At 45.8% G+C, this 14028-nt stretch overlaps 1 protein-coding gene across 3 annotated transcripts in view; it reads left to right on the forward strand.

Annotated features, from left to right (window-relative positions):
- Positions 1 to 14028, forward strand: part of scn8ab (sodium channel, voltage gated, type VIII, alpha subunit b) — a 38319-nt gene that overhangs the window by 6574 nt on the left and 17717 nt on the right. Inside the window, exons 3-14 of one of the 3 annotated variants that reach the window (XM_067253461.1) lie at positions 4300 to 4418; positions 4795 to 4884; positions 4982 to 5110; positions 5861 to 5952; positions 8795 to 9016; positions 9238 to 9301; positions 9435 to 9576; positions 10538 to 10744; positions 10879 to 11157; positions 11840 to 12196; positions 13258 to 13390; positions 13669 to 13907. In XM_067253461.1, the coding sequence (XP_067109562.1) occupies positions 4300 to 4418; positions 4795 to 4884; positions 4982 to 5110; positions 5861 to 5952; positions 8795 to 9016; positions 9238 to 9301; positions 9435 to 9576; positions 10538 to 10744; positions 10879 to 11157; positions 11840 to 12196; positions 13258 to 13390; positions 13669 to 13907 (2073 nt within the window). Of the gene's footprint in view, positions 1 to 4299; positions 4419 to 4794; positions 4885 to 4981; positions 5111 to 5860; positions 5953 to 8794; positions 9017 to 9237; positions 9302 to 9434; positions 9577 to 10537; positions 10745 to 10878; positions 11158 to 11839; positions 12197 to 13257; positions 13391 to 13668; positions 13908 to 14028 lie in introns of those variants that run through there. The other 2 variants (XM_067253299.1, XM_067253382.1) reach the window with 2 other exon arrangements.

The following is a 14028-nucleotide window of genomic DNA, read 5'->3' on the forward strand; positions in this document are numbered from 1 at the left end:
CCCCCAATCCGTTCATGATCCTTTGTCGTGTGTGTGCGTGTGCATTTATGCTTGCATGTGTGTCTATCTTTGCCTGTGTGTGTGTGTGTGTGTGTGTTGTCAGCTGCAGTGAAACCTGATCGCAGCACTCGTGCATCAAAGAGGGGAAGAGCAAGGGGGAGTAGAGAAGGCGAGGAGGAGAAGTGCAGCGTTGCAGTTCCTGTTTTCCCCTGTGATAGAAACAGAGAGAAAGGGAGAGAGAGAAAGAGAGAGGGAGGACTGCCTGGACATTTCAAATGTCTTGAGTGATTAAACAAGGAGAGGCGCTCCAGGGCTCATGCGGGAAGGGGAGCGAGGAGGGCCGGAGGATGTGGACATGGAAAGCAAGGGTTCAACTGGCGCAAGTGCTGGTGCAGGGATGGGCCTGTTGTGTTTCTCATTCCAGAGAACATCCTGGCCTGGAGGTTGTATAAAATTGTTAAGCTTAGGATCTATTGTGCGTATGGAATGGTGGGCTCTATTTCTTTTTTATGGTGTAAATAACTGCAGTGTCTCTTGCAGTGACAGGCTGCCTCCCCCTTAGTAAGTGAGCGGTAGAGCGGTCTTCCTCACAGTCTGACGCGGATCACAGAGAGGTGGTGGAGACAGACAGGGGTTCAGCATGAATGAGTGGAGCTTGCACACTCTCTCTCTGCCCCCCACCCCTCTCTTTCTCGCTGCCCCCCCCCTCTCTTCATCTTCGCTCCCCCGCCCCCCTCTGTCTCTCCCCCCCCCTTCCCTTCCCCCTTCCATTCTCTCTCCTGGGTGTAGTAAATTAGAGCGAGGCCCAGGCTTTAGTGCTCTGTCTGAGTCCTTAGTGTCTGATGACACAGCATCCTCCTGTACCGGGCTGAGGGAGGGAGGGAGGGAGGGAGGGAGGGAGGGAGGGAGGGACGGAGGGAGGGAGGGAGGGAGGGAGGGAGGGAGGGAGGGAGGGAGGGAGGGAGGGAGGGAGGGAGGGAGGGAGGGAGGGAGGGAGGGAGGGAGGGAGGGAGGGAGGGAGGGAGGAGAGGTGCAGGGAGGGAGGGAGGTATCTGGAGGGGAGTGTGCCTCAGTGCAGCTGGGCTGAATGTTGTAGTGAGGGAGGGGGTCACATACGTTTGTAAAGAGGAGGTTGGGAGGGGTGGGGGGGGCGTGTAGCTGTAATGAATTATGTGCATTGTGCATGCCATAGCAAGAAAAGGGTTACAAAATTCCTGTAGCTTAAAAAAGGGAGAGCCATTTTAAGAAGCTTCTCATTCAGAAGGATTATATGTCGCAGTCTTTGTTCATGTCCACTCAGAAATCTGTCAGGTTGTGGTATGGAATATTATGTTCCTGCCGAGTATGCGTCTGTCTGTGAAGGTCACTGCTCTCCCAGGATGGATGCGATATGGGAAGTGAATCCTTAGTCTATATGTACAGTGAAGTGTATACGCAAGGTCTGGTTCTGGCAATCTGACATACACAAGCATAGCCCCCTTTCCATCGATGACCTACTCTCTATTGTTTCCCAGCTTGGCTTAGTCTCATATCTTTCTCTGTCCCTCCCCCCCATCTCTCTCTCTCTCTCTCTCTCTCTCTCTCTCTCTCTCTCTCTCTCTCTCTTTGCTGCATGCCTGCCCATCCCTCCTCCTCCCGTTCACCCATCCATCTCAGGTTTGGCTCTCTCCCCTCTGCAGCTCTCTGGCTTTCTGCATCCCCCCCTTCCCCCTCTTTCCTCCCCTGCATGCCCACATCCCTCTCTCTCCTCCTTCTCTCATTCTTCCATTCTCCCTTTCTCTCTCGCTCTCTTTGCGGTTGTCCCGTATCCCTGCATGCTCCCCTCTAGATCCTTCGAACTCTCTGCTCCACCTTTCTCTCTCCTTCTCTCTCTCTTTCACTCTTTCCCCCCTCTCTCTCTCCCTCTCTCTCTCTCCCTCTCTCTCCCTCTCCCTCTCTCTCATACACACATACACACACAGTCCCTAGTCGTCTTTGCAGCTGCATTCTAGCTCCTCATCCCTGCATGTGGTCTTCTCTTCTCTATCGAGGATTAGGACATTTTCAGGAGTGTTGCAGCAAATCAGTCATACTTTCTATAGAAACCTTTTACATTTGTTTAGCCTTGTATTGATTGTATTCATTCATGTGTGTGTGGATACAGTATGCACAAGCATGAGTGAATATATTTGTGCGGCTAAACTGCTGTGTGTACAGTAAATGGCCCACTCTGCGGGATTGTGTGTGTTCACGCATGTGAAGTGTGTGTTTGATCGTCTTCGGGAGGGGGCCCAACACAACATGGTCGATATGTTAGCCCTATTAGAGTGTGTCTGGGAAACAGTCCTACTGTATGTAGGATGCCAGGACTTGAGAGATCCTATACAGCCCTTTCAATCTCTAGCCATACTGCCACATAGAGGGAGTCAGTCTCTCCCTCAAGTCTCAAATTCATTTCAGAAAGCTATATTGAAGGATTTACAACAAAACGCATACCACGTATACACATCTGAATCCAATTTGTATATTGTATTGTGTGTATGATTGTGTGTGTGCTCATCAACAATAAGTAGCAGTTGGAAGCAATCCAATGACTTGATACAGAAGGAAGTCAATGAACTTCCACATTCTGTTCCTAACACGTAAAGCTATTGTGCGGGGGTCAGAGAGGGCAGGTGTAGCTCAACAATAACATGTATGAAGGCCTCGGGACTATGGCCATGCTAACAAGACCCCTGGCATGTACTGAACGCCAAGGTCATTCATGTGTCTGCTTTGTGAAAGCCACATCTAACCTCCTCTCATTAACCTTCCGCTTAAACCTACAACACACAAGCTTAGTTCATATTTCATCCACTTTGTTATCGCCATTTTATTATATTTTAATTGAGGTTTTCTTTGTGATGGCTCAGATGGTGTTCGAGAGTATGTGGACAGAAAGGGACATGATAAAGGAGAGAGGGGGGGAGCAGTCTTCTAATGCAGAGAATACATTTTGTCTTTCCCCAGACTGCTCATGCTATTTTTAATCTAATTAGATTTCAGGACACCTCTTGTCTCAGGACGCTTTTCGTCGGCAGTTCTCTCAAGTGTTCCCCTTGCCAGATGCGACAGTGTGTGTGTGTTCTTTGTGGTCATCTGCAGACAGTAGCATATGTAATGGCAGACCGTGTGGAATTCAGATGGCCTACTAAACATGAACATTCCATCCATGTAAATGTACATCATTTTGCATACTATACTGTCTCCATTATGAAACTGTAATATGTTCTAGTTGTTGGTTATGCGTTGTAAGTTAAACCACTTGACTTGGATTCCCTCTCTGTAGCACATGACTCTGTAGCACAGACTCATGGGAACGCTAATCAGAGGTCATAGGGACTTTGTTACTTATCACATGACCTGACCATATCACCATATCAACCTTGCACACAAACACACACACAGCACACAGAAAGGCCTAACCAGACTGGCCAGCACCACTTGGCCCAGTCCTGCTTCTGGGTGGGGAGCAGTTGTGGAGAGACTGGTCAGCAGATCTGGCCCTGATCGATGTCAGCATTTGCAGTTCTCTTCCAGTAAGAGCTTTAAGCTAAAGAGGAAGAGGCCCATTTGGCTCCAGACAGCAGGGAGAGCTTCTCCCTGTCCCAGCACCTGTCTCCTGCACTCCAGTGGCAGCTTGCAAAGGTCACAGTAGAGGTGAAAGCCAACCTAGCCAGGAAAGGGAGACACAGACATACACACATAACCACACACACGCGCGCACACACACACACACACACATACACACACACACACACACACAGGAATCCTTTCGTCTAAAGCCAGGGGTCTATGCCAGGGGCCAGGGTATATATAGTAGGTAAAGGCCTGTGAATGGACACAGTTGAGTGATGACACTGGAGTGAACCAGAGTGTGAATCTAGCTTGTGTTCTAGAGATAGCCTGGTTTCATGGTCATGTCTGACTATCTTCTCTCCCTTCTGAGAGTCCTGCACAGAGTGATACAGTGTCTTTAATGTGTTAGTGTGTTTTTACAGAAAGCATAAAAGTATGCCTGCCCGGGACATACAATTATGTATTTTTCAAAATGTTTAATAATTCTGGGATGGAGACAAGGCATTCTAAGGGATGTTTGACCTGAAACATCAAGGATCCTAAAATATTGTGTCCTCCATGGCAGTCAGTCAACAGTTTGCCTCACAGTCCTGGAATCTGATGACAGTATGTTGCCAGCATTTACAGTTTTTACTGAATGATGTCATGTAATGTATAGTACTTGTGAATAATATGTCTCTCTCTTTCTCTCTCTCTCCACAGACATTTATAGTCCTAAACAAAGGGAAAACAATCTTCCGCTTTAGTGCCACGCCCTCCTTATACATCATAAGCCCCTTTAATCTATTTAGGCGAATAGCAATTAAGATTTTGATACATTCATATCCTTTCAAGGTTCTGCAGTATATTTGCATGTGCATGTCATTCAGTAATCATTTGACTGTGATTGTTCAACTGGGCACATTTCCTCAGGGTCCTCATGGTTTATTGGCAGGTTTTTCCACTGTCCACTGTATTTAATTCAGTAATAATTGTACATTGCATTGTTAGAAATATAATACATTGTAATGTTAAAAAATGAGCTAAGGTTATTCCATGTATTCTACATGTATGGCAGCACTTCTTCCTTGAGGTCCTTGTCTCTAGTTTCTTGTCATGACTTCTTGCTAAATTATTTGTTTTACACTAACACAGTGGTGCATCAGTTCTAGAGTTGTCACACTTTCCAGAACTTTCCTTGACTTGTTTCCTTCTCACTTTATTCAGTATGATCATTATGTGCACCATTTTGACCAACTGTATATTCATGACTTTTAGCGATCCACCAGAATGGTCCAAACAAGTAGAGTAAGTATTCACTCATTGATCAATTCAGCCTAAAATTATCAACATGCTCATGGATAGTTCATGCTACAAACATTACTCTCCTCTACCTCAATTCCAGGTATACCTTCACGGGTATTTACACTTTCGAGTCACTTACGAAGATTGTTGCCAGGGGCTTCTGTATAGACGGATTCACCTTTCTAAGAGATCCATGGAACTGGTTGGACTTCATGGTCATCTCGATGGCGTACGTACCCTACCTCACTACAGTCTCTTCAAACCCCACCAGGCTTTTTTTCATTCTCCTTACTTCTTTGATCATGCACGTGCGTATGTTGTTAAAATAAATGCTCCTGATAAAGAATGTTACTACTGAGAAATCGTGCATTTCTCTTTTTCTCGTATATTATTATTTATTTATTTTTTCTTTCTTTCTTACTGTCCTTCATTTAGCAAAACATTGTCATTCCCACACTGTTATGTTAATCTGAAAATGATTTCTTTAAACCCTAATTCAGTAGCTTTTCTCTCTTTTTTTTTTTCTTGCTTTCTTTTCTATTTTTTCTTGCTTTCTTCTCTATTTGATGGGAATGTCTGCTGAGTAACTGTATCTGATCCACTCTGCAGGTATATAACAGAATTTGTAAACCTAGGCAATGTGTCAGCCCTGCGTACATTCAGGGTTCTGAGGGCTTTGAAAACAATTTCTGTTATTCCAGGTAAGACTGTGTAGGTGTGTGTGTTTACGGGCGGGCAAACCGCGGGGGGTTGATGTTAGGTGTGTGTTTTTGTTTCCTTTCCTTCCGTTTCCTCTTCCTCCCTCGCTCTCTTCGTCCTGGGTGGATAGCCGTTATCTCTATCACTGTGGTGTTCCCCCCTGGTCTTCAATGGTGGTGGTGATGGTGGTGTCGTGCGTTTGCGCGTACGTGTGTCTGTGTTACAGTGCGTGTTTTGTGTCATGGTGTTCTGTTCTGTGTGTGATCCTACCTCGTTACAGATATATAACAGAGTTTGTGGACCTTGGGAATGTCTCGGCGTTAAGAACGTTCAGGGTTCTCCGAGCATTGAAAACTATTTCTGTCATTCCAGGTGAGACTCCCATTTAAACACTAAGGCTGAGCTTATTTTATATATTTTTTCCTCATCATTTCTGTTACTTTGGGTTCTTATAGAGGATGCCTCAGAAAACAGAGCTTTTTTTCTTTTTTTTCCTCCAAACAATCAAAAATGGTAGCAATACATTTTTGATAGGCTTAGCAGTCTACTGGCAGTCTTGTGGGGTTAAGTGGAGGGGATCTTAAGTGACCCCTATATGACCCTGCTCCATACTGACTCGGAGAAAGTACACAATCTGTGTGCTCTAATGTCTAAGTTTAGCTTAGCATTTTACTACTACTATTTTATGTTTATCAGACAGAAACATCTCATTATAATCCAATAAATCATTGATGTTTTTTTTCTTCTATTTTCTACTTAGCTGACCAAGGGGGTCTCACAGTAGTGTATTTGTAAATATGTGGATATATATGTGGATATGAAAGGGAAAAAATGAACAGGAAGGTTTATATTAGCTTACCACTGGTGAAAGGACATTGTTTGACATTTGTTAATTAAAGATATACAGATTACAAGTTTACATAACAAAAATTCTGATACTTCAGAATCAGAAAGGGATTTATTCGCCATGAAAGTTTGCACAGACAAGGAATTTGCTTTGGCAGGAAGGTGCATACAATAAACATATACCTAAAATTTAAATAAATTTAAATTTAAATACATTTAAATATGTGGACTAACTATACTAAGGATACTATCTTGCTCAATCAGTTTATGTATCGTCTTAGAATGGAAAACACACATCTATAAAGTTGTACTGTGACCTGTGAAGACCATTTAATTCCCTAAGACTGCCAAGCCTAGTATGACAACACATTTTATGCTGCATGAAGCTTATCAAGACACCTGCTTTCTGACAAGTTTGGCTTAAAGGGGCTTCTTTACTTTAATCCTTTTTCTGTTTTGATTATGACAGGGCCCTTTGAATTTAGGTCTCTGATTTTTAAGAACATCTTTGACCATCCTGGGACTGAAAGGCAGATACACACAATATTACCTGACTAAGAAGGAATAGATCTAATTCTCTTTCAATACAACAAAAGGGTATATTCTCATGGGGACTGAGACTTGTACAGGAACAATGGATACAATTGCATCATGAATTAATCAATTGACTCGGAAAGACATATACTGTACAAACTGTACACAGACACAGACACACACACACACACACACATGCAAACACACACCTCAACCCCTACACACTGCCAAACACTCCAACGGAACAAAATTATTGTTGATCAAGGGTGTATGGAGGGGGCAAGTTCTACTATATGATTTGTTGTGGATTTGTGTACATACAGTACTATAAGCTCAGCCTCCAGTGTACAGTACTCAGCTGTGCTCTGGGCTTACCCAGCCTGAGGGCACACCCAGCCTGAGGGCACACCCAGCCTGAGGGCACACCCAGCCTGAGGGCACACCCAGCCTGAGGGCACACCAAGCCTGAGGGCACACCCAGCCTGAGGGCACACCAAGCCTGAGGGCACACCCAGCCTGAGGGCACACCCAGTGGGGATCACATCAACCAGTGGGAGAAGGGGGTGCCTAGGATGGGAACGGTTCTTCAGTTAAAGCAAAGTCACCATCACGGTTTTGAGACAGGTGATGTTGACCCTGGAGTCAATCTCTTCAGCCTTGGCGTTTAAATGACATGCATGTGATCTCTCATGACCCTTTCATGCCCTCCCCTCTCTATCCTCCTACATCGCCTGCCCACTCTTCCCTCTCACTCCCTGTGCTCTGGCCAGGCCTCAGTCCTGCGCTCTGTCTGTTGTGCTGCCGTGTTTGGTTGATTTGGTGGATGTTTCTTTAGTGCCATACGATTATTATTATCTCTGATTTAGATTGGCCCCATGTGTTTCCCAAGATGGTCTACACATACTGTGCTCCTGAAATGTACACTTTACCCAACCTAAAGGTTAGATATCTCAAACATCTTGATAACACATTGGTAAAATACATTTCAGTTCATTAAGACGCACAGTAGAACAATTTAGTAAAAAGCCATTGTTTAGGTTAGGATTGACATAAACAGTATTGTAATGTACGGAACATTGCAGGAACTACTTTACATAGTGTAGGTAATCAGCAAAGTTGCGAATATGGCATGCCAAACTCATTTGTGTAGTTAAAATACGGTTACAAACATGACAAGTGTGTCTATATGAGGAAGTACACATGCGGCCACTCTCAGTCTGGTTGTTGTTCTGTTCTCTGTTTGTAACAACGGGATGTGAAGTCCTCTGAATATTTTTTGTATTACAGTGTATGTCTAGAATGTATGTACTGTTGAGTGTAATGACAAAAGATGTTTATTCATATTGTTCCTTATGATCTACAAACAAGTGGAACACTATTGCCCATTATGTAGTCAACTGTTAAAACCTAAATGTACTTTACACAGTAAATGTTTTGTATTATACATTATATTCATGAATAGATGTATAGAAAGACTTATTAAAGTTCAAATTTGGGTGTGGGGGAACATTACATTTTCACACACCTTTGGAATCCACTGTGATATGACCATAGTGATGACAGCGTTGAAGGGCATATCCCTGGTCCTGATCAGGGCATATCCTATAGTCCTCATTAGATCTGCACTTCTGGACTCTTCATCATTTAAATCTGATTCTGTGCATTCCTGCAATGCCCATTACCTTTTATTTGTTTGTGTGTATGTGCATGTATGTGTATGTCTGTGTATGTATGTGTGTGTATGTATGTGTGTGTGTGTGTGTGTGTGCGTGTGTGTGTGTGCGTGCGTGGATGCTTGTATGCATGTTTCTGTGTTTCCCATTCCTTCCCGCAGGTCTGAAGACCATCGTCGGAGCCCTTGTCCAGTCGGTGAAAAAACTGTCCGATGTGATGATCCTAACCGTATTCTGCCTCGGTGTCTTCGCTTTGATTGGACTTCAGCTCTTCATGGGAAACTTGCGGCACAAGTGTGTTGTTTGGCCAATAAACAACACTGAGACCACGTTGGCCAATGGCAGCCTAGGATTTGACTGGAACGAATACATTATGAATGACAGTAAGTCCAATATAGCACATGGGAATGTGTCTCACATTGTTGGGGGAAGAGTTTTACCTGATCACGAGGGGTCTGGGAGTAGCTAAGAAAACAATTGAACACAATTTGTCCATGTTTCCAGTATGTAAAAAGTTAGAAAAGACATGGGGATCATGTGTGTGGCACTCACAGCACATTGTGAGGTGTTTGTGACATTAAACGGAAACCTTTTTACTTTTCAGCCAATTTTTACTTCATACCTGGTCAGCTAGATGCCCTTCTCTGTGGAAATAGCTCAGACTCAGGGTAAGTCGATTCATATGTCACCTCAGTGCATGGTTCGTATAGGAAGTTAACAGCTGTCTTGAATACAAACTCAAGCTTATTAGCCAGTGAGTGTTTAGAGACAGTAAATATGTTTCTTTGTCTGTGGTCTTAGGCGGTGTCCAGAAGGCTTCACGTGTATGAAGGCAGGAAGAAACCCAAACTATGGCTACACCAGCTTTGACAGCTTCGGATGGGCCTTTCTCACGCTCTTCCGTCTCATGACCCAGGACTTCTGGGAGAATCTCTACATGCTGGTATAGAGACAGGCTGTCTGTCTATTTGTGCATCTATTTGTCAGTCTGTCTGTCTGTCTGCTTGCCTACCTGCCTTGCTGGTTGCTTGGCATACAGATGCCTAATAGTCACTCATTTTCCAGTCCACATTAAAACATTCCTTTAGTGGGACTGATGTTTTTGCCCCCACTACATTTTACAAAGAAAAAACGTCATCATCGTAGAATGAATCAGCAAATCTGTCTCACAGCATCTTTGTAGAGTATGTGGTTAACCCCAGAGACTGTGTTTGACTAGTGGAGGAGCCTCAGCAAAGAGGAGACTGGGAAAAAGATTGAACTGTGTCTATGCCTGTTCCAAGTGAATAGGTTGTCTACTGTAGCTGAAAATCATGTCTTGTTGAAACTTAGACATGTTTTGTTGTAAAAGGTTTCGATGTGTTGTTATCTTCTGTACAGTCTATGGTGGTATATAATTCAGCAGGAGAATACCATGAAACAGAGGGTATTTACCACACACACATGAAAAAGTATATATTTGTGTTTGTCCTAACTGTAATCAGTAATGCCAGTTACTACTGTATGTGAACAGGCATGTGACAGTTTGACTGATGCTCCTGTAGACCCGCACAATGCCTCCGATCATCCCTGGTGTCAATCCTGGATAACCAAACTTAGTGGAGTGAATGTGAAGCATTGTGAACAACCACACCTATAACCACAAGCCACACAAACACACACATACACACGCAATACAACTCAGGAGGAACAGATGAATGGGCTGGTTGGTGAACCATTGTGGAACACAGGCAAACAGAAAGCAGCAACTGGATAGAACACTTTTCATATAGGGGCTTTTATTGGTAGACATTTCTTCTTGGTGGTGACTGGTCCTCATCTCTCTTTCTCACTCTATCTCTCTCTTTCTCCCTTTGTCCCTCTCTCTCCCTGTCTCTTTATCACTTTCTTTCCCTCCTCCTAAGACATTGAGGGCGGCAGGGAAGACGTACATGATCTTCTTCGTGCTGGTGATCTTCGTGGGTTCTTTCTACCTGGTGAACCTGATCCTGGCTGTGGTGGCCATGGCGTACGAGGAGCAGAACCAGGCCACTATGGAGGAGGCTGAGCAGAAGGAGGCCGAGTTCAAGGCCATGCTTGAGCAGCTTAAAAAACAGCAGGAAGATGCACAGGTCAGCTGTGTGTGGAGTGTGTGTCTATGCATGCCTTTGTCTGAGCCTCACAGCTTTCCCTCTCTCAGTGTTCCCCCTGACCTCACCACCCTCCCATATTTCTCCCCCCCTCCCCCGTGGTTTCCTGCCCACAGGCTGCTGCCATGGCGACCTCGGCTGGCACGGTGTCGGAGGACCCCGTGGGGGAAGATGGTGAGGTTCACCTGTCCCGTAGCTCCTCAGAAGTCTCCAAGCTGAGCTCCAAAAGCGCCAAGGAGCGTCGCAACCGCAAGAAGAAGTGGCGTCAGAAGGAGCAGGAGAAGGAGAAGGGTGACAGCGAGAAGGTGGTCAAGTCTGAATCTGATGACGGCAGCAAGAGGAGCACCTTCCGTTTCCCAGGCAACCGGCTGGGGAGAAAGACGTCCATAAACCAGGTAAAGAGAGAGTCAGAGACTGCTACCCGCTCCATAGTCATTGTACTAAGAGATCAGATCACAAAGTAATGAATAACCATTATTCAATGTTCCCTTTTTACAGTTTAGCTATTTACAATTAAACTTGAATCCACTTGTTTTGTGTGATACTCCCACACTCTACTTAGTTTTTGTGCCACACCTTTGCGTTACACACGTGGCATGGCCTCGTTTTTGTGTGTACATGTGTGTGTGTGGTAGTGTGTATGAGAGAAGAGAGAGAGAGAGAGAGAGAGAGAGAGAGAGAGAGAGAGAGAGAGAGCGAGAGAGAGAGAGAGAGAGAGAGAGAGAGAGAGAGAGAGAGAGAGAGAGAGAGAGAACGAGAGAGAGAGAGAGAGAGAGAGAGAGAGAGAGAGGGAAGGAGGGCAGACAAAGATATGCTGAGAAAGGTTATATGTACTTGATCTAGCTCTGGCTAGCACTACCGTACACAGTATAACCCTTACCATAAAAATCACAAAATGAAACCGTACTGAACCACCTTTAGTTTTTTTTTCCTCTCACTTTTTCTCTGTTGATATGAGCCCTTGTCTCTCTCTTCCCCTTCCCTCGCCCAACACCTGCCTGTCTCTTTCTCTGCATTCCTTTCTCTCTCCCCCCTCCCCCTGCGTCCCCTCCTCCATCCTGCCCTTTCCTCCCTCAGTCTCTCCTCAGCATCCCAGGCTCGCCCTTCATGTCACGCCACAACAGCCGCAGCAGCATCTTCAGCTTCAAGGGCCGCTCCAAGGACGTGGGCTCGGAGAACGAGTTTGCCGACGACGAGCACAGCACGGTGGAGGAGAGCGAGGACCGCCGTGGCTCCCTATTCATCCCCTACCGGCGCAACAGCTACAGCGGCAACAGCCAGGGCTCGTCACGCATCAACCCACTGGTGCCCCACTCTGGAGGGAAGAGGAACAGCACGGTGGACTGCAACGGCGTGGTGTCGCTCATCGGCCCAGGGCCCGGCGGACGGCTTCTGCCTGAGGTGAAAATAGATAAGGCAGCCACTGACGACAGTGTAAGAACGTCCGTGAGACACGGATCCAGTCTAGGCATGATGGTGATGGTGGAGGCCCTCCTGCCCGCCCCCACCCCTGCCCCCTGCCCCCCCCCCCCCCCGCCCCCCGTCCCTGGTCGCTCCAGCTTCTCCTCTTTCTCTACGTTTCCTATGTCCTCTCCTATTCATTTGGCCTTGTTCCCCCATTTGTCTTCCTGCTCTCTTGTGGAACTCTCCCTCGTTCTCCTGTGATTCTCCTGGTCTCTAGATTCTGGTGTGCCCCTGCTCTTCTTCCCCTCACCCCTTCGCTTCAGCTGCCCTGAGTGGCATCCTGTTCCAGCAATAAAAACATTCGCAATCTCTCAAACAACCACAGTCCAGACATGGTTTCAGCTACTATATAACAAAATCCTCTTAACACTAACACCTTCTTGCCAAGCTAGCTACCATTCGTTGTATTACACATGATCACTCATTACATATCAGCACAGCAGCTTAAAACATCACTCATCAAAACACCAATCTTGTCTCTGTCCTTAATCTCTTTTTTCTCTCTCAAGGACTTAAGAGTTGAGGGCCAGTTTGTTCTATCTATATTTCAATCTCTCTTTCCCTCATTCATTTTCTTTTCCTGAGCCACTGGGTGGTGCAAGAACAGACCGTAACCCTATTCTAGTGACAGCATTGTTAATCATCCTAGCTAGCATGATAATTTGACATTATTTGACTATCAACCAATCCTATCTTTACCTCTCAACGTCTCCAGATGTAGCATGGTGTAGTGGTGAATGTTGTCTTGATCTCCTATCCTGTTACATGCATGCCTTTGCATGTAGGTTTGAAGGTTGGGAGTCATGGCGTGCAGACAGTTGTAATAACATTATGATTAAATGCATTGCAGGGCCTATTGTACTGAACAGATACATGTACATGTTAGAATAGAAGTGTTGATTATGAGACTGTAGGGTTTAAACAAGTTTGCAATCTAGACATGTGTATATCGGTTTCTGGTGACTGTGTGAATAGGATTCATTGTGTGTTGGATCCTTCTGACTGGGGTGTGTGTGTCTCCTCGAGTGTAGACCACAGAGGTGGAGGTAAAGAAGAAGCACTCAGGCTCTCTGATGGTGTCTGTGGACCAGCTCAACTCCTCCTTCAAGGGGAAGGACCGGGCCAACAGTGTTATGAGCGTGGTCACCAACACTCTGGTGGAGGGTACGGACAGCCTCATCACCTCCTCACCTTCAACACAGACGAAACAACAGGATGCTGATGATGGTCCTTCCTACAGGGGTCATGATGTAGATTTATCTCTGTTGGTGTTCCCTCTCACCTCTGCCTCTTGTCCTTGCCCCCCTCCCTGCCCTTGCCCCCCTCCCTCCCCTTGCCCCCCTCCCTCCCCTTGCCCCCCTCCCTGCCCTTGTCCCCTCCCTGCCCTTGCCCCCCTCCCTCCCCTTGCCCCCCTCCCTGCTGTTGCCCCAACCTTTCTACAGAGTTGGAGGAGTCTCAGAGGAAGTGCCCTCCATGCTGGTACAAATTTGCTAACATATTCCTCATCTGGGAGTGCTTTCCCTTTTGGCTGAAGATCAAGCACGTTGTCAACCTTATCGTCATGGACCCCTTTGTTGACTTGGGCATCACTATCTGCATCGTCCTCAACACTTTGTTCATGGCCATGGAGCACTATCCCATGACCCCCCACTTTGAGGAAGTGCTGTCTGTGGGCAATCTGGTGAGAGACAGTAAAGTGCATTATGGGTAGTGTATAATTATAATAATAATGTCCACAACTTGATTTGTCTATTTCCTATTTTCTCTCACCATCTTGTAGAGCTTAAGGTATGGCACAGAGC

Source organism: Osmerus mordax, chromosome 1, assembly GCF_038355195.1.
Source record: "Osmerus mordax isolate fOsmMor3 chromosome 1, fOsmMor3.pri, whole genome shotgun sequence".
Taxonomy (NCBI): Eukaryota; Metazoa; Chordata; class Actinopteri; order Osmeriformes; family Osmeridae; genus Osmerus; species Osmerus mordax.